This window comes from Anopheles aquasalis, chromosome 2 (assembly GCF_943734665.1).
Source record: "Anopheles aquasalis chromosome 2, idAnoAquaMG_Q_19, whole genome shotgun sequence".
NCBI lineage: Eukaryota > Metazoa > Arthropoda > Insecta > Diptera > Culicidae > Anopheles > Anopheles aquasalis.
This window is the reverse complement of record NC_064877.1, coordinates 51,058,495-51,077,979: the sequence shown is the minus strand read 5'-3', so window position 1 is coordinate 51,077,979 and position 19,485 is coordinate 51,058,495. Positions and strand designations below refer to the sequence as shown.

Sequence of the window (19,485 nt, the reverse complement as noted above, 5' to 3'; positions counted from 1 at the left end):
CTTCAACAGAGATCTACTCTCGAAAGAAATAATCCACAAATAAAATGTGTTTTACAATTTTGCATTATTTATTACCTTGATTTAAAACAAAACTAGACAGGAACTCTATCGTGCCTGTTGTCTAGTATATATTGAAGACAAAGTATACGCTGTTTCTATGTTTTTACACAGTTGTGTGTGTGATGTCCTTTTTCATTAAAAAATCCATGGCGACCCTTTCACTGGCGAAATGGCGATCTTCTAATTCAATTAGTGAATGTATATACTTAAATTTATCACGTTTTGTTCCAGGCTCAGACCATTAACACATAAACAACATAAACAATTGCATGCACAGCACCGTTTCCTTTCTGTTAACTGCCATTAGTTTATTTAAAACTCTTCCAATGGCCTTTTATAGATTAATGTTCGCTGTTGATCATTACCGTTGGTTAACGCTTTCTGTATTTACTACAATAGCACAGTTGTTGTTCAAAACATATCGTTGGACGAACTGATTGATAGGGAAAAACATGATTCAAGCTTTGGTTAGATACTGGACGTATGAACAGTCATAAAGTAATGAATGGAATTGTAATTTAGGCTATTTACCATGTTTCCTGCTAACCGCCCGTTTCCTAAGTTCACAAGCATATGTAGTATAAGGTAGGCGTTAAATGTTATGTAAAAAAATCCAAAGACGACTGAAACGATTTGCAAAAATTACGTCATGTCAAAAACAATACCGAAAGTGGTCGTACTTACCAACTCCAAAAATCATCAGGGCGGTTAGTTCGACTTGCTCTAAGTTAGCCACAATGAAGTACAGGTTTATACCAATAACGGAAAAACTCAGAGCAATAGATAGATATTTTTCAAACCTACAAAAAATAAATCAAAAAATTATTAAGCCCATGCTAATGCCCGACATTCGGATAAACTTACATTCCGTTGACAAAAATGCCCATGAGAGCTGTAAATAGGATAGAAAGTAAGATATATTGTAACAACTAATTGTGTAGGTGCTTATTCATATCTTACCAATATTGGATGTTAAAGCAACAGTGGGTATAGCCGCAAATGGTAATTGCAATGCCATAACAGCATTTAAAACATCGTTCATTTTAGTGAGATCTTCTAGGCGACTGAAAAACGCTACATAAAAAGCAGGGATAATGGCAACTGTACGTGTAAAAAGCACACGCTTCCAACGGACCCATTGCAAGTTTAGAAATCCCTGCGAGAAAAAAGACAAAACATTCTTTTTTGAGAAACTTACATCGAGCAGGTTTTAACTATGTCGCGACGAACCTCCATTACGAATTGCCCGGCATAGGTACCGGTCATGGTGGAACTCTGACCGGCTGCTAATATACCGATAGCCCAAACGAACATCGATATGCCACCATAAAAACAGCCTAAAACTAGGCCGGCCTTATAAATGTTGATATCCGCAGTAGCATTGTTGGAAACAAAAGCTGACGAAATGTCGCTTGAAAACGAAGTATTGACGCATATATTGATCTGGGAATTAAATTTTAAGTTAAATATGCTTTGCAGTATTTCAGCGAGTGTTTTACATACCACATCTTGGTTCGTCTTCCCGTAAAGGTCGTGTGCAAACACGGATACCACAAACACATTTATGATGAATGAAACCAACAGAGCAGCTGCTGCCTCAAGAAAGTAGTATCGATTGGCATCTCTAATTTCCTTTGGTTGTCGGCGGTCTATATCTCGAGACTTATTCGTGACAAAATAAAGATAATGTTTGCTACTATTTTTAATCACCAGATTATCAAACACAATATAGTTTGTACTACACCTTCACGAGTGCCGAATGTAAATACAAATTGTGCGGCATTATAACAGCACCAATGATACCCACTCCTTGCAAGAGCGTGCCAGGTCGATAATCATCGGACCAAGGGATAAACATTCCTTTGATAACATCCACTTGCGGTACTTCACTGACGATGTACTGAAAAATAAGCATACTATCAGATATAGTGAATTAATTCAAACATACCCATTCCTATACCTGAAAACCAAAGGATATAGCCATCGTTGTAATAAGGAAACCGAAAAATAGCTCCAACCGGCGCAGGTTGTACTTATCCAAGAATAAGAATGACAGAGTGTCGAATATCGAAATAAGCACACCTATGTACAGTGGGATCCTACAAAGAAATGTAAGCATGTATTAATAACATAGGCCTGGAAAATTTGAGCACTATGTGTTAAAAATTTCAAATCGATTGGCCCATTAGTTTTTACGCCACGATGAGTATCGACTTTGAAAACGTTGGTTTTGGGAAACGCTCTTCAAAGTAGCGAGCTGCATGGAGCCTTGTATGAAACGGGGATATTCAAAAATCTATAACTTTGTCATTTTTGCTTCGATTGGCCCAAAAAATTTACATAATACTTTTGAAAGGATCAGCATTCAGGGAAAAATGTTAAAAATATGTGGCGCAAGAAAAATTAAACACCGAAGTCACCCCTTAAAATGCGAAAAAGCTTTTGTTCTCTTGAAATACTGTCTTGTATATTCTTACCGTTTGTAGGATAGCAGATAGATTGCTATTGCTGTTCCAATGACTTCTTGCATATCTGATCCGATGATTGCTACCTCTACCATTAACCACAACAATATTCTGGGTACAGTTTTGTACTGGCGATAACACATCTCTGCTAAATGTAGCCCTGTGACTACACCAATTCTGAAATCAAATATATTCTGTAAAAGCAGCGGTTCATCCGACTTGGTGGACAGTAACGAACTTCACAGCCAACCGTTGCATTGCTAGGCCCAGCAAAGTTGCACCAAGAAGAACCCACAAAAGGCTGTATCTGGCCACGACTCCACTTTGCAAATCAGATTCAATGTTGCCCGGATCTAGATAAGCAATGCTGATAAGGAATCCAGGGCCGGTGAATGCCCATAGCTTTCGAAAACTGAATGCGTTCTGAAAAATGAATAAAAATGTAGTTACTACAACCATAATAGTGCCATGCACTCCATTTTGTTAATACAGGGTTCCTGATATGAAGTGTTACCAAATTCACACTGTTGTATCTTTCAAACCGCTCGTAATATCGGCGCCAAAATTGTTTTAGTTATAGTTTAATATATTGTTTACAAGCTCAAAAAAGCATTTGCTTCTATGTTTTGTAGATTTTTTTATCGTGATGTAATTCAAACATAATAGCTGTGATGGCGTTTATTTGGCTGGAAAATCTCAACCTTCAGCTATAATTCGTGAGCTCAGTCACCTTAAAATGATCAAAATGTTTGTATATCGCTCCATAAATCGATACAATGGTACTTATAGAATTACCAAACGCTATGGAAGTAGACCAAAACAAACCGCAACATCGCCAGAAATGATTCGGAAAGTGAAGGCCAGAATTCAACGAAATCCGCGTCGCAGTCCATAAAAACCTCGCAAAAGATATGAAAATTTCGCTCGATCCTATGCAACACATAATGAAAAATGATCTCAAGGATAAGCCTTACAACTTCAAAAAAGGACACAATCTTACACCGCAGCAAACATCAATTCGGTGCGAACGAGCAAAGGAGTTGTTGCGCTTGCACGAACGTGGCAAATTTTCAAACATTCTGTTCTCTGATGAGATTTTTTTCAAATTAATCGGTCCATATCCTCTAAAAACGATTGTGATTACTTGACCGATGGTTCATACTTGAATTTGAGCCTAAGTACGGCAACTCGTAGCGATTTCCCATCGCAATAAATGGTTGGGACCGTTGTGACCGCTGATGGGCGCTTTTCAACTGTTTTCATGGATCCGGGAGTCAAATTAAAAGCGACACGTTATTGATAATATGTTTCAGAAGGTGCCGTGGACACGTAATCATTTCGGTCACAGACCATGGATGTTACTACAAGACTCGGCACCGTCTCATTAAGTTCGTGCGAACCAAGAATGGTTAAAAAATCATGTTCCACACTTAATTTCGTCCACACATTGGATTTCGATTTCGTCAGACGCAAATCCGATGGACCATTCCGTCTGGTCCAAGTTGGAGATCAAAGTGAGGACTAAAAAATAAGCCAGTATGGATGCGCTAATGGAATCGATTGTACGAGAACGAGCCAAAATACCGCAAGATCACATTCGTGCAGCATCAATTTTATTTCGGACCGTTAGAAGGCTATAGTCGAGTCAAATGTAGTCACATCGAGCTAAAGCGAATATTTTCTGAAAATTTGATTATTTTAAAACAATTTTGTCTTTGATATCAATACAACATCATTTCAAACAAGAATGTTATAGTGTTTTGAATAGGTAACACTTCATGTCAGTAACCCTGTAGACAAAACGAGTTCCTGTAGAGGATCATGAGTAATTAGGATCACTATGTTAAAATGTTAGGTGTGCAGGAAGCTGGAAACAAATAGTCGACATGCTTACCCATTCTCCGGCGGAGTTGGTCACACGATCTCCACTGTAGTAGGAACTAAATTCGTTATTGTGTAGTGAAGATTCTTCGGATGGTTCGAAAAGGCTTTTCGACGACCGGGATGTCGTAGATGAGGAAGAACTGGGATTATTGCTCGCGTTTCCCTCATTTCCGATGGGTGATTCGATTTCTCTGCTATCATTCATTATTATCAATTATTTCCAACTCCTTTCGAGTAACTTTTATCTCTACACAAAGGATGGAAACAGTACTCTTGGGATACTTGCAGACGTGTCGTTGCGATAATATATTTTTACATTACTTTACTCAGAAGTGCCTCAGAAGTTCCTTTCCACACACTCTCTTAAATCATGAAATGGAAATTATGTTGTTAAGTTTCAGATTCCAGTTTCACTTAGGTAAATCTTTCGCGATGTAATTTTCCGCGGTTTGCATTGTCCTGGCCTGCTTTTCAACGATGACGACGGTGGAAGTTGCGAATGTCTGGAATTTTTTCTTATCGCGAACGAAATAGTGATAAGAATTTCCTAATTTTCGACTTTACGTGTTTTCGTTTCAGGCCGCGTGTCTACATTGTCCGCCACGGCAACTTCATCATTGACAACAACAGCTCACTTGACAACTAGAGTAGTGAGAAAAAAAATAACAATGTTGCCATCCCGTACTGTAATTTGCGCAGTCGGCTTACTTTAGACCGTTTCTACACTGCGCCAAAATTTTCGCTGCCAAAACGAAACTTATAGGATTCCCATAGAAATCTTTCATATTCCAATAGGAATTCTATGGGAATCCTATAAGTTTCCTTTTTGGCAGCGAAAATTTTGGCGCAGTGTAGAAACACTCTTACAGCAACAGAGCAGCTAACGTTTCGGCGGTTGTTTTAACCTAAAACGGCGGAGATTGTGGATGTGCCTTACTTTCCCGATTATTTTGGTGTTTTATTGTGCTTTTCAGTGAGGGATTGTGGAATTGCTGCCATATTCAGTAAGTGCTTCGGAAATGCTATTACGCTGCTTTGGAAACACGCCAAGTTTCTGAACCAGCAGGACTGCAAACTGTTAGAAGTGAAGAAGTGTTTTGTTTAAAAGAGGCCACGACAAAAGACAAACCTAATAGGCAATCAATATGGCCCTTCTGCTCCGCTTATTCCGGAGGAATTTTTCGCGGAAAACAACACAACCTTAAAAAAAGTTGTGTGCGTAAATATTTAAGTTCGGTTAAAAATAAACGATCGACACACACACCGTCTTGCAAGTCGACTAGGCTTTTGGAACAGGCAGGTTTATTAATTTGAAAATCTTTCTTTATCACTTTCAGAAAGCCGGCGGAAAAATGGGTGATGGAATGATGGAGGTTTCCTTCGAGGATCTGAGTGTTTACGATCATTCTGCTATGAGCGGTAAGTGTTGTTTTGTGTCATGATAGATCTTATGTACTAATTAACTTTAATTTTTATCTCTGTCGTTGGTTGATAGTCGACGAAGGAAGCAATAGTTACTTGCTGGATACCGATAACAATAACCTTCAGCAATCTAGCACTGATGCCACCGGCGAGATTGTTTGTGGTCAGCAACTTATGAACAACGTTAACTTATCTGATCAAAAAACTAGCAGCACGCTAATCGTTGACGAATTTCCTAAAAGATCCGAGCACATCGTTGAAGCTGGAGATGCTACGCGTTTTCCATTGGGCAACACGAATGATCAAAACTTGCCCATCCCCACCATCACCAATATGGATCGTGTGAAACTGCATATTTTCGATTCGCCTAAGAAAGATGTACATTCTTCTGGTAAAGAGAATCAGTGTGGCGATGCATCGAATGAAAAATTTGAATTTCCCCTCCTAACGAATAGAGGGCTTGATGATAAGTTTCCTATCGAACCGTGCACGCTCCCATCGAAGACTGTCGATGCTGGAAACTGTCCGTTAGAAGAGGAAAAATTTACTTCAGGCAATCATTGTAAGTAAAAGTGGCATAATTTAATGTAAGCGCTATTGCTACGTACGGACCGTTTATTGTTTTGAAGTTCCCGCGTTCAGGCCAAATTTAATTCGTAACTTAGGGTTTTCTCCTCTCGAACGTCGCAGTATTCACTTAATGTTTCGCATTAGACAAGACTACCGCAGCAAAATAGGGTTTTACGTTTCTATTCTCAATCAATTAATCCAAATTCTGATGCTGCACCGCGCGTCCACCGATCACACATTCCGACTCAGACAGAGTGCTGGAGTACTGAACTCGCAGCAGCAAACCAATAGCATGTCCGAGCGAGAGGGCGATAATCTGTATCTGTACGCTTCGAACCTTCTTCGGATTTCGGAACCTTCGGATTTTCTTGTCCAGTTTCTGATTTTATGCGTATTCCTGTTTTGTACAGAATACCGTAGAAAACGCAAGCAAATTTATATTCCTTGACTTCCTACGACAACAGATATTTTCTTCTGCGATAGTTAGGCGATAACGAAGGCCTTTTTGTGTAGGAAAGAGGTCGAACTCATCCCCACTATAGTGTGTGCACTTCTGTTTCAGATAATTTCTCCGCGATCGATTTCGACTGTTTATTATCCAGAGGATCTTCGCAAACCGCGGCTACAAAAAGTGCATCGGACACATCCATTGTTGTGCCAAGGGATTCAGTGCTCATAAACTTCGATCCGCTGCTCAGGCGACAAACTATTGTGAAAGCGGACTCATTACTTCCTGATGACTTTGGACCATCTGGCGACCACTGTGTTAATCTGAGCTCAGCATCAGAATTCCCTTCAAAACAGGAAATCTGTGATTCTCCTGCGAAATCCAGCTATCTTACACCATCGGATTCCGAACTGTTGCTCAAATCAAACGACCAAGTTATACAGAGAAGTGTCGTTATTAATGAGTCAGGCGGGTTACCAGAAATTGATTATTCGGCAAGCGAAGGATTGCCAATACCACTCGACGAAGTGAAACAACTGCCGTCTCAATTACTAGATCAATCCTTATTTGAATCTGCAACGTGCCCTTACCAGCCCCAGAACGTAGAGTATTCCTGTGGTTCGGAAGAACAAGGAAAAAAAGAAACAGGCTCCAGCGAAAATAGAAAACAACTGCAAGTAAATGAACATAGCTTGCCGGCTACCATTGGCACATTGAATCAAAACGTCCTTGCACAATTGCACAAAAATCGAGACGAAGAACGTCTACAAAATGCCGATAACTTGAACCGCAAGAACGATACAAATGCTGTGGAGTTACTTGAGCCTGACGAATTAACTGTACCAGAAGTGGCACCACCTTGCGACTTGGCGAAACAGACAGATTTCTCCAATTGCCCTACTGATCGTAAGGTAAGAAAATCCCAAGATTTTCAATGATGAATATGTTTTCCATGGTTTTGGTCTGTACTTTTTTTCAGGAATATAATGAATTAATGCAATTGAACAATATGCTCGATATCTCCATAACAGAAAAACAACACAAATTTCTTAATAATATGAGGTAAGTACCACCTGTTTAACCGAATGTGGTGTTTTTTCTGATTGTGTGATAATGTATTTGCTTTTCTAAAGTGACGACCACGCCGCGCACGTTCAAGACGCTAGCCATGAAGTCGAGAAGAAATGTAAAACTGATGAGTAAGTTAAGATACAATTCTTAGTATTAGCGGTAAAAGACTAAAATAGGCCCCCCAATCACGGTGAGCTACTGAGTGACCGAAAAAATCGCTAATTTCTACATTTTTGGTAGCCAAATCTCCACTATAATATGCGGAAACGTAAATTAATGTATTAGGGAAGGGGGAGGGGTGAAAAAAATACATTAAATCAGTTAAAAAGCGATTTTTTCTGTCACTCAGTAGCTCACCGTGAGTGGGGGGCCTATTTTAGTCTTTTACCGTTTTAGCAATATCAGATTGTTTACATGTACAAGTCTAATGTACAAGTCGTTCATAACATTGTATGTATAAAACCGGATACTTTTACCATATATTTTTCATATCCATTCTGGTTCCGACACGTTCCAACCATGTCTTCAATACCATATAACGAAAAAGAGAGAGAGAGAGAGAGAGAGAGAGAGAGGGAAAGAGAGAGCGGATAATAGATTTTGTAAAACAGCGAACAAAAAATGCTGGTAACACAAGAAAAATCGATCAACTACAGTGGTAGACATTCGTTTAGCCGAACTAAGTTTTTTCGAGATTTTTCTCAAACTAGCCATCCGTTTTCCATTTTGATTAATAGGAACGATATATTTTACCGTTCTTTAACACATGTATTAACAAAAAACGAGAATGATGTTTTTTCGAGAAAATATGAGGAAAATATGAAAATTGCACATATACATTCGCTTAGCCGAACTGCTTGAAAATCACATTTTTTCAATAGTTTTTTGGAAATAATGTGCAAGTTGGTATTTTTTATTATTGCCTGCATTTCTAACAAATCCAAAACTATCATTTGCCATGAGTTCCGATAAGATTTATTGGGCTTCCTATCAATTTTTCGTCTAACAGTCGTCAATGGCTCAACATAAACTCGAAATATTTTGAATTTGCCGAGCTTTTGCAAAAACCAATACAAATAACAAACACAAAAGGTTTTTTATGTGATTGCAGTAAGAAATTCATGCCAAACTTTTGGAAAAAGGGACGTTTTTGTCTTTAAACCATGCATTCAATTGTTGGTGAAAATGAGTTCAATTGGTCTTACACCTCTTTAGTTTCAATGAGATCAATTAAAACGTCTTTTACAAGCTCCTTGTAAATAACTGAAGCCATTTGCGTTTAATTTAAACAACTGGGAAACTGCGCATGATGAGCAAGTCACTTACGACATCAAACCTTTAATATCGAGATTTAGCTTGGAACTTACGATGTGGTATGGTGGGTCCCTTGTGGCTGAAATCATACCAATAAAGGTTTTATTCATCCAAATCTTCAAAAGAATACTTATTTGCTTTGAAAAATACTACATTTTGCCATTATTTAACTAAATGCATGGCAAAAAAGTCTGTTGTCCTAATGGGTATCAATAAACTATGGCTTTGCTTCGAATTTTCAATAATTTTCATTATTTTCTGTGGCACATATTGTATAAAATGAGTCTAATTATTACTGGTTTAAGCATATTTCTTGTAATAAGCCCAAAAGATAGCAGATTGTTGGTTATTTTATGTAAAATTCGTTTTTTTACCGTTACGACACTATTTTGTTCATATTTAATGGAGGTATAACTTCACCATTTGATATTTTTCAAAAGAAATAATGTATGGTTTTCTGTTATCTGTGAATATTTGAACCAATGGAACGATTAGAGTAGCAGTAAACCTTACAGAGTTTGATTATTTGTGATGCGAAAGTGATTGCCGTTTTACTTCTGAACCTCTAGGTTCGGCTAAACGAATGTCTACCACTGTATAGATGAGGAAAAACTTTCCGAAAGTACCCAACGAAATACAGTATCCCAGAAAGTTGATCATACAAAACGTGAACCCTGCAAGAAATTCACGGTCTGAATGATTTTTCAAAGAAAACCTTGTATACCGATCGATTGATCGTTCGGCATTTTACAGTATTTCTGGCTAATCAGTTTTCTTCTAAAATAAACACATAGATCGTAAAATTCTCAAAACATCGAATTATGTGTACCAAAACTATTATTACCAGTCAGGTTTCAACCTTCAAATTAACGTTGGTGCTATCTTTACACTATTCGTCTACTTTATACTTTATCAGCAATAGCAGAAAAGAGTGTACCTGCAATGCATGGTTTTTATAACAATTAAGAATTATTTTTTCTTTTAGAAATAACTTTGCAGATATGGAGAAAAAAATGCAAGCTGTGGACTTGAGGGAAGAGAGTATGCTTAAAAGAATTACAGAAAAAGATAAGACTATCTGTAAAATGAGGTATGTATCTACTGATTGAAATCACTCATAACAAGCATTGCTACTTTTGATTTTTAGTTTTTGTTTTTTGATGTGTATGGCATAGAATAACACGAAAGACCTTGTGCCATTATCAATCATATTTAATATGTAGATAAATTTACAATGATGTAGAATGGATACTTAATGTCTCTTATAGCAACGTCGTTGAAGCCTACGAACGTACCATAGCAGAACTGATATCGGAGAAAGAAACTCTTATTCGCACTCATGAACTAGAATGTGAAAGTCTCAAGCAAGACAATGAGATCAATGCTCAACATCTGGAGTCACTGGAAAAGACATTTTCCAATTTGTATGCGTAAGTGTTTCTTCCTATCTATGCGTGTTAAAATGTTTAATTGGTGGCACTATTTAATTCTTTATTTTAGAAAATATGAACGCATGAAGAAAAACGCCGTGGAGTACAAAGAACGCGAAGAAAAACTTTTGAATAAAGTATTGAAGTTAGAAGAGTGCTTAAGAGCCCAAGAGCAACGATATGAGAAGATGAAAAGCCATGCCATGAGCCAACTAGAAATGTGAGTTTGATTTTCTTTAATGAATGCACCAAGTTAATTGACTAGTTGGTAAAAACCTCCACCATTACTCCCCTTCTTTCATTGGGCACCCCAAACCACACGAGCGCTTTTTTACATGTGGCTGAAACTCGAAAATTGTGCTATTAAGGAATGGGGAGAGCTCCAGCAGTGCAGCAACTCACTGCTTCAAACTAATATATTCATTTACGTGTTGGCTCTGTGGAAAAGAGCGCACCTACAATCAGTGAGAGCAGTGTGGTAATAGTGAATGTTTACCGAACTTTACTTAATTTACTTTACCGTATACATTACCTTATATTTATAATGTATTTGTGTAATGATTCCCTTTCCCAATTTCTAGTGCCAACACCAAAATAGACGAGGCAAACCGCAACCATTCCCAGGAGTCGGCCAAATTGAAGGCGCAAATTAAAAAGGAAGAATTGTATAGAATTTCGATCAACGAGCAGCTGATTCAAAAATCGAAAGAAAATGAAGAACTAGTTAAAATATGCGACGAGCTGATCAGTGATACAAACTAAGAAATTGTTTTTCTATGGATGGATTGTTGTGTAAAACAGAATGATTCTAAGTTTCTCTTGGCTGATGGTCGAAAAATAGATTACTTGCTCTCTTAGGTCTACCGTAAACTTGTTAGGTTCAGTAAATCTACAAACTGACCCCTCTGCTTATACATAATCATTTTGGTTCAATAGATATTTCCTACTACTTTTGCGAAGAATTGTCGAATGCGCGAAGGCGTTTCGGATGGTTCTTTTTCGCTAGTTCATAGTGTACTAAACATGGTTTGAAAATGCATGATAATAAACAAATATTTGCTTAACAATACAGTGATATCTGGTACTCCATTATAGACGAATGCAATGTGCTTTATTATTAGACTGCTAGGGCACTTCTTTCTCAAGGTTCTTTCGTGCCGCTTAAGCCCATTGTAAGCTACCGTCAATGCTTCTTTCAATCACAAATGTTCACGTTTATTTCCAACAATTGTGATAGAGCAAGGAATCGCAAACACCATAAAGCAGGACCTCATTTTCTCCCAATTCGTTCGCCCATAGGTTTATGTTTCCTGGCGAAAAAGATTGGACACCAATCTTCTAAAACTATCATCAGTACTTTATTTACCGCTAGAAAGATTTTATAAACTCCCCTAACAACGTTAGTCTCTCGGTGTAGTGCTGCGCTCTACACGCAAGTAAGTGGTAAGCCGAGTTGTTGGGCAAGAGTAAAGGAAGTGATGAACTATTTAATTTGTTAGTATTCTCAGAACTTTTGATATTTTTAATCAAGTGTATCCGTTCTTCATTGACCGATGAACACCCATACTCGAACTGAGGTTTTTGGGGAAATATTCCCTGCACGAATTGTAAAAGCGTAGTGACCGGTGCATTGTGGCTCGTCCAACTGTCCACAATTCCTGCTCCACCCGGCGCTGGTGGAGGAGTAAATGGCGCAGTTAGACTTTCGTAATCTTCTACTCTGACGATTTCGGCATCCATTATAGATTCTTTCGAAGACTGATATTTTTTTCCTGAAATTTCTGCCGCAGTTTCCGTGAGATGCTCACCACCGTCTCTGTCGTTGCTTGGCAGGGATGTTCCTGCTAAAGTTTCTTTACCGACTGTTACTATGACAGTGGGTCCTTCTGTCTGTGCTACTGATTCATCCTTGTTAATGCTCCCAGTAGACTTATCGACGTTTTCTGCAACCTGTGAAGCTGTTTCTCGTCTCTGGCTGTGCGTAAACCCATCCCGTGTGGATATTGCTTCGTCCATGGATAGATCAGTGGATACCGTCATCTTTCTTCCTTTTTCTGACCGTGTTTTTCTACTGGAACGAAAGATCTGGCCGCGTTGCTGAACATTGTTGGAAAAGATGTTTGTGTGTTTCGCTTCGCAGCAACGAAGTGCCATAGGATCTATAGGGTGGGCTTCAGTGTTAAAAATGTAACCTCCAGCACCGAGAACACACTCCCCATGCAACTCATCAGTCTTTACAATGCTACTGGTTCGCCCATCGTTGTGAATGAAATTATTCGTATCAAAAAGCAGGTAAAGGTACTTGGTTGTCTCTGCCAAAAAAAAGGATTCCATTCGATCGTCCTGCTGATGGTTGTTCACATCTCGAATGGTGGCGTATCCACAGGCAGTTTTTGCACTGTGTTCGATGCTCTCCAGTATGTTTTCACCTAACTCTAGTAGAAAAGGATCGCTTGTCGCTCGATACAGATACATCACCGATTCTATCAGCTCCGGGCGTAACGGATAGTTTTCCCTATTCGTACCGGCCTCGCCAGTGGGAATGTTGAAAAATTCGGGCAAAAATCCATACTGACGCCACACGGTTTGGTAGCTGTACAGTACACGAAGCGCTTCCGTAGTGCTACCGAAGAGACTCAGTAGTCCGGGCCAATAGGCTTCTAACGATTGAAATACTGGCAGAGTAAGCTGACCCTTCGTCATGCTAACCCAAACGTACCAATCGTCCCGTTTCAAATAGCGGTCGACTGCAGCTTTGCCCTCAAGAAAGGTGGCCATCAGCGCTGGGTTCTCGAGCAAAATCGAACCTTTCACCAGATATTCGTAGTACGAATCTACTCCAGCACCAATCCCCGCATCTTGGCCGGTCCAGCGCCCTGTCTGAATGTCGATATGATTACCGTAGAGACCGATTGGGGAGCGATGCGCATATAATGCTTTTATGGCCTTGGTCGCCACGTGTTCGTAGATTGAGTTGCCCGTGAGACGGCTCAGTGTGCCGAATTCCAACACGAATGTTCCTATTCCGGCTGTACATGTTACGGATGTTTCTCCGTAGGGCACACCATGTCTAAGATTTACAGTGCCGTACGGCATTCCAGTCGCGGTATCGAATGCAGGAAGCAAACGTTGTGCTACATCTTCTGCTAATCGAAGCAACGGACCACTGCATGGCCATCCTAGTTCCAAGGATTCCACTCCGGCCTGTTGCGACAGCAGATGGGCAGAGAGCAGACCACCGATGATGCGGATGTTCGTCTCAAATACGGAGACATTGATGTCCGCATCGAACGACTGGTCGCTTAGTAAAGTCACGACTCGACCAAATTCCGTGTAATTTCCCATCACTGCCAGGGTATCCAGGGCGTCTATCAAGGTCAAGGAGTAGCTACCCCACGTATCAATACCGTCGCAGGATAACGGTCTTAATTCATCGTAGGGAACTCCGTGCCGCAAATATCCATCGTAGGCGTGCTCAAACATGCGCCGCACTCTTTCGCTGAAGAGAAACAACAGTTTTATCATTATTATTAATTATTATCATCCTTCTAGATCTTGCTAACTCGCTTGTGGAGTTCACGAACCGTAGCTTCCGTAAATCATTTTCAGAATATTGGCGTAGACCAACCACTGCCGATATCATGATCCAGCCGAAGAAACCCAGCCACATCAAAGTGCACATCTTCCAGTGTGGAGCTCTCCGAAATTTTAGAACTCGCATGTTGACTAAATTTGGTTTTTAAACTACTAGACTACGCTGGCTAGAACTAAAACTTGGAAAATGAGAAATCTCAATTCACAATCACAACAGTCGACGAAGCCGGCTAGTCACTTTTTATTGCGAGTGTCTGCACAATGGTTGCGCTTTGTTGCGTTTCCTCTGGAGGGGAAACGAATTCGCTAGATGCTGGATAAATATAATCGCTACTGTAGCATAAGTTTGCCGATGTGACCTACCTGCACTCCCTCCAACCGATGTGTTGTTAAAAGTGCAGCACTTTTACGTACAAAATTACAGTAAATGATGCGCGTAAGCTACGTAAGCAAAAAAGGAATACATGTGACACGCGTCAACCGTGTGTTGATTCCTATTTGAACATGTGCTTTACAGCTACAGTCGGACAGAGATGCGTTCGATTTGTTGCAAATATTCCGTGCTATGGTCATCTTGCCAAACCAAAAACAGTCTTTCGTATTTCATCAAATTCTAATTTTATTAAAATTGTCCATGGCAACATCCGGATCCGAACAGCGATTGAATGCGATTCTTAAAATTAGAAGATTTCTTTCGTCCATATCATACATACTTTGTTATTTTCTATCTATATTTTATCTTGTTTTGTGAACAAAACAAAATTGACGATATTGATTTTCTATGCGTTGCATTCCAAGAACATATTCAATCATTGCTATTATAGAATTGCATTTACATTCTTATGTTTTTCTTAAAACAATATTCTTTTTTTCCACGCAAGAGCTGACTTGTAGCAACTATAATAATATATAATATAATAACTTAAAAATAACCAATGAAAGGAAGTTACTATAAACATTTATTTTAAACCAAAAGTTGTTGAAGTATAAATTGTTCAGCGCTACTGTGTTGTCTGAACTGTGTAGTAATAATAAACTTAATAAACCGTTCGATATCTCTTCGACCATCTCATCGTTTAAAAAATCGCCTTCATATCTCACTTCGTCTCGTCATCGAACCTCTGATATATAAAGGGCTACGCGAATATAAATATGATGCCTTAAAGCGGCGCAGAATCTGGTTATAAATTGTGGAATCAATGCTGACACTGAAGAACTTTGAGTGTGATGATTGACGAAAAACGTTTCCAGCAATATTCACAATGTCGCTGCAAAAGACCCACTTTAGAAGTTGACGGCGACTCCATTGCTGCAACAAATATTATTTTTCGAGTCTATCATCACTGTAGAATCTTGGCTGAAAAACAAAAGAAATAAAAAATATTGATTAGGGATAGCGGTCTGTATTGTTGTAATCGTGTATAATTACAGACAACAGACCATATATCGATCGAGAAAGTGTGAAAAATAACGAGATCAAATGTATTCTTCTATTGATCAATAAATAATGAAACTATCAATAATATACATTTAAAAAGAAGGAAAAGGAGGAGGAGGAATATCGAATCAAGTAGGCTGTGAAGTGGAAGTCCGGTGCAAAATTGAGTTCCAATTTGCAATAAAAGGATAGAACTTACTCAAAATTTACGTAACGTATAAACCTTCCGCAGAGCAAGACGAATTCATTGGGCCAAGAATGAATGAAATCGACCCATCCGTTCGCAAGTTATGCGCGTTCGAAAGTACGAGTTTGATTTTTATATATATATAGAAGATGTATTATATCTTACGTGCGATCACAACAATGAGTATGTTTGCTGTTGACAGAAATCAAGGGTGATTGAAAGATTTGCATCAATCTATATTTTAACTGCAATTCTACGCAAGGTTGTTCGATTTGCAGGTGCTGTTTCACTATCATACACATACCACAATCGGTGCACAGTGGCTAGTAAAGCCCTAAACGCCCGATCATCGTGAAGAGCATATGGGGTTTAAATGAAAATTCAATTAGAGATAAAAAATATAATTTAGTTTAGTAAGGGATGATCGTTTGATTATAGGATTAAATAGTTTAGTTATAAAATTCGCTTAATCGGCATATGCTTTGCTCTACGGGTTGAACAAGTGAATTCACTTAGCGTTCATAAATTACCGTACTTACTTCATCATGCGCATTGTTGTCTTTAACGTGATCATCTTCATCACCAGTGTCGTCTTCCCCGGAACTCTCCGGAGAGTTGCCTGTTTTGCTGTTATTAGCCACTAGTGGTTTACTCTGCAAACAAGAACGATTTTGGAAATACAGAAGCAACTGAATAAAGTTTCCGTTTTGCTACACTTAACACTCCTGGAAGGTACATACCCCATCTCTTTTCATAGCAGTTAGATTATCATAGCAGTCCAAACAAACGCGAAGCGGTTTACTGCTTTGTCCTGGCAGTAAAAACTTTTTCGAAGAGCATGGGCCGCACACGACTGCACCGCAATTTCTACAATGATGCTGCAGGAGGAAAAGTATGGGCATTCATAGTGAATATGAATATTCTTCACACTATCAAGGAATCGTCGCGTGTAATAATAACTGCTTAACTGCTACTTACCCGTCTGTTTAACATAGTAAACTGTGTCCTTTTACAATGCATACATATTGTAGCCTCACTATCCGGAACCCATACGGCAGCATGTGTTTCGACAGGTTTTTTGCCACCTTTTATGAAAATAGTTCATTAGAATTCGGTTTAGTCAATTCAAATAGATCACCTACTTTTTCGAAGCAGATCTTCGATGCACTTATTAATGTGAGCCATCCACTCTTGCTTTTCAGTTTGTGTTGCCGCGTATACTGCAAACGACTTAGTTGCCGTACGTATCAGCCAACCGTTGCGATATTCTACGTACAAACGACACAATTTTATCAGCACAATGATATTTGCCAATCAATGGGATAAGGTCGATTTTGTTATGGCAATGTACTCACGTCCGTTGTCTTCCAAGGCTTGGAGTTGAACTTCCTCCAGCGGAATAAGATGTTGTTTATTATATTTTTTCTTGCCGATTACTATGTTGCCGTACACAAGGATGTCATTGAAAAGGAAGAATTGCCGTGCCTTCGGACGCTTGCGGCACATCTTCGTTAAAACCCCTTCGCCAACAAGCACACGACCCGGCAGAAACAGAGGTTGACCTGATGTTCCGAAACAATTTTCTACCATTTGTATTCGCCGAGCATTTGCTTCGCTGTTTACTGTGGTTCCGGGGAAAAGAGAAAAGAAAACTCTATTACATCTAGGTGTCGTAAGCTTTTCGAATCATACGTATTCCTATAGATCAGAATTAATCGGCTCATATGAAGTTAGTTCCTAGACTTGATCGCGATGAATCATGCATTCTTTATGCTCTCCTACTTCCTTCGTCTAGTCGCTAATAATAATCACACAACTGTGTCTACTTCCTCCCTGCACTGAGGGCCCATCAGGCTATGCCCAACAACGTTGCAAGTAACTAAGAGATCGTTGTTCGATAAGAATGTTTTTAAGTCTTACTTACATCGCCCTTCTTCAGCAAAACTTACCCAATTTGTCCACCATCTTCGTTCGAGTGTAAATTCAGCAGCACCTCAGCACACTTTCTCTAACTTCAAACGCTCTGCACTGGAGATTACGTTCAATTCCAGACTAAACTACAGCAACGCATAAGTCCGTGGATTGAAAATGTCTTTCTAGTTTAGTTTAACAAACACAGCAAGTTTTTTAAGGCGCGGACACAGAAATTGCGGACCCGAATCAAAGGAAACAGGTGAAGTCATGTAGAACAAAATCGCTCGCGACGATTAGAAAAATTTTGACAGTTATGAAGCCTGTTTTGGTTTGGTTGGAGATGTTTTGCTTTAAGAAGTATGAAATCCGTAAAGAAAGTTAAAGTTTTTCAAGTATTAACGCATTCTGATTGTGTGCAAAGTGTAAAAGTGCAAAAGGTCAGGTTTTCAATCCCTTCGCGAGACAACAATGATGGTTTGGACGTTACCGGCGGATGATGCTCGGTGGAAACGCAGTCCATGCTGTTTTCAGCTAACGCTTTTTTGGACGGTTTATTTCCGGCAGTCCCACGGATACCCGTAAGTGATCGATCAATCGCTCGTTTGTTGAAAAGAGAGAAAATGGTTCATTTAAATGAGCAAAAGCGATGCCATGAAAAAAAACATTGAAAATTTCCTGATTTCCTTCGTATCATCAAACGTACACTGCCTAGTGGAGAACGTAAACAATGCTGCCAACCTGTTAAACATCAAAGTCGAATATGGCGGCGAGAAAAGTTCGAATTTTGCTGACCGTCTGTTTATACAGGCAGGTTCCGCCTTTAAATTCCGCTGTTTTTCTGATTTTTCGCTGTTTTCCGCAATTTTTCCGTGGTTTGGTTAGAAATTGTGTCCTTAACTGTTGTTGTTAACAGTATATTCTGGACTGAACTCTCCATCCAGATCCAGAAGCGACAGGATAAAGGAACCGGAAGTCCTTTTCCGACAGGATCAAAACCGTATTCTAGATCAGCTGGTTGCGTGAATACCGGAGAAATAATAAGAAAATACCGGAATATAAATTAACTGTTTCAAAGCATCAATCATGAAAATACTAGGCGTGTGCGTTGAAATCCGCGCATTTTGTACCAAATTTTATCGGTTATTTCTCAACAAATCTTAACATAATCTTCTTATTAACCATGTTGCCCACCGCTAGCCACTACTTTTTACCATATTTTGGGCAATTTTCGAATTGCATGTTGAAAGAACTGCTCATCTTTTGAAACAGTTTAGGCAACTACCCTTTTTTCAATATTTTCATAAAGAGTGAGGTGCTGTGAGGTGCTTCCAAACATTTGTTTAAACAACCAAACAAGTAGTATTTAGAAAGAACATGTTCTTAATGTCATTAATGTCTGGTGTATACAGTGGGGGCGGGATAACATTTTGTATTCGATGTGTTGAAAAAAGGTTTTGTTGCATGTTAGCATGTTGAAATAAAAATTTATTGTTAAAAAATGGATCAATTATTGTTGATTGTTGTTGACGTTCTCTATCAACAATTTCATGAGTTTCAGGAAGTTCTTAGTGCACGACACACGTGAAAACAGGATTTTCTCATGTACCCGAACCTCTTTGTCTTTAACGGCAAAATCTCAGCTTCTACCTTTGAAGCCAGCTTTCAAATGTTTTTTGTATGGTAACATA

General features: G+C 39.1%; 5 protein-coding genes across 11 annotated transcripts in view; 2 read left to right on the top strand and 3 right to left on the bottom strand.

Annotated features, from left to right (window-relative positions):
- Nucleotides 1-45: 45 nt before the first annotated feature.
- On the bottom strand, nt 46-4,998 carry LOC126569774 (protein Malvolio). 3 transcript variants are annotated; one of them, XM_050227104.1, is made up of 13 exons: nt 4,726-4,998; nt 4,420-4,656; nt 2,764-2,948; nt 2,538-2,702; nt 2,021-2,159; nt 1,805-1,960; nt 1,564-1,722; nt 1,291-1,503; nt 1,021-1,216; nt 925-952; nt 745-860; nt 592-683; nt 46-493 (listed from the first exon to the last, which is right to left on the bottom strand). In XM_050227104.1, the coding sequence occupies exons 2-13, from the start codon at nt 4,612-4,614 to the stop codon at nt 422-424; spliced, it is 1,716 nt and encodes a 571-aa protein (XP_050083061.1). In that variant the 5' UTR covers nt 4,615-4,656; nt 4,726-4,998; the 3' UTR covers nt 46-421. The 3 variants fall into 3 exon arrangements, with proteins under 3 accessions (XP_050083061.1, XP_050083060.1, XP_050083059.1); XM_050227103.1 differs by having other exon boundaries at nt 4,731-4,998; XM_050227102.1 differs by having other exon boundaries at nt 4,420-4,998.
- Nucleotides 4,999-5,271: 273 nt separating this feature from the next.
- On the top strand, nt 5,272-11,735 carry LOC126571680 (transforming acidic coiled-coil-containing protein 2). Of its 2 annotated transcripts, none has more exons than XM_050230418.1 (10): nt 5,272-5,413; nt 5,747-5,828; nt 5,905-6,393; nt 6,964-7,760; nt 7,829-7,911; nt 7,983-8,048; nt 10,220-10,324; nt 10,503-10,664; nt 10,735-10,884; nt 11,246-11,735. In XM_050230418.1, exons 2-10 carry the CDS (start codon nt 5,762-5,764, stop codon nt 11,424-11,426), a joined length of 2,100 nt encoding a protein of 699 aa, XP_050086375.1. In that variant the 5' UTR covers nt 5,272-5,413; nt 5,747-5,761; the 3' UTR covers nt 11,427-11,735. The 2 variants fall into 2 exon arrangements, with proteins under 2 accessions (XP_050086375.1, XP_050086376.1); XM_050230419.1 differs by lacking the exon at nt 5,272-5,413 and adding an exon at nt 5,593-5,624.
- Nucleotides 11,736-11,858: 123 nt separating this feature from the next.
- On the bottom strand, nt 11,859-14,472 carry LOC126571679 (ER degradation-enhancing alpha-mannosidase-like protein 2). The gene is made up of 2 exons (XM_050230417.1): nt 14,249-14,472; nt 11,859-14,163 (listed from the first exon to the last, which is right to left on the bottom strand). Exons 1-2 carry the CDS (start codon nt 14,383-14,385, stop codon nt 12,033-12,035), a joined length of 2,268 nt encoding a protein of 755 aa, XP_050086374.1. The 5' UTR covers nt 14,386-14,472; the 3' UTR covers nt 11,859-12,032.
- Nucleotides 14,473-14,989: 517 nt separating this feature from the next.
- On the bottom strand, nt 14,990-18,042 carry LOC126571682 (pleckstrin homology domain-containing family F member 2). Of its 3 annotated transcripts, none has more exons than XM_050230421.1 (7): nt 17,833-18,042; nt 17,239-17,505; nt 17,026-17,151; nt 16,862-16,968; nt 16,624-16,761; nt 16,423-16,536; nt 14,990-15,615 (listed from the first exon to the last, which is right to left on the bottom strand). In XM_050230421.1, the coding sequence occupies exons 1-7, from the start codon at nt 17,846-17,848 to the stop codon at nt 15,580-15,582; spliced, it is 804 nt and encodes a 267-aa protein (XP_050086378.1). In that variant the 5' UTR covers nt 17,849-18,042; the 3' UTR covers nt 14,990-15,579. The 3 variants fall into 3 exon arrangements, with proteins under 3 accessions (XP_050086378.1, XP_050086379.1, XP_050086380.1); XM_050230422.1 differs by lacking the exon at nt 17,833-18,042 and adding an exon at nt 17,576-17,692; XM_050230423.1 differs by lacking the exon at nt 17,833-18,042 and adding an exon at nt 17,666-17,687.
- A 184-nt stretch (nt 18,043-18,226) lies between these two features.
- LOC126571683 (uncharacterized) overlaps nt 18,227-19,485 on the top strand; it is a 32,360-nt gene continuing 31,101 nt past the window's right edge. For both annotated transcript variants that reach the window (XR_007607916.1, XM_050230425.1), the window contains exon 1: nt 18,227-18,375. Coding sequence is in view for 1 of the 2 variants with exons in the window: in XM_050230425.1 (XP_050086382.1) it covers nt 18,266-18,375 (110 nt within the window). In the remaining variant the exon portion in view is untranslated. The remainder of the gene's footprint in view (nt 18,376-19,485) is intronic.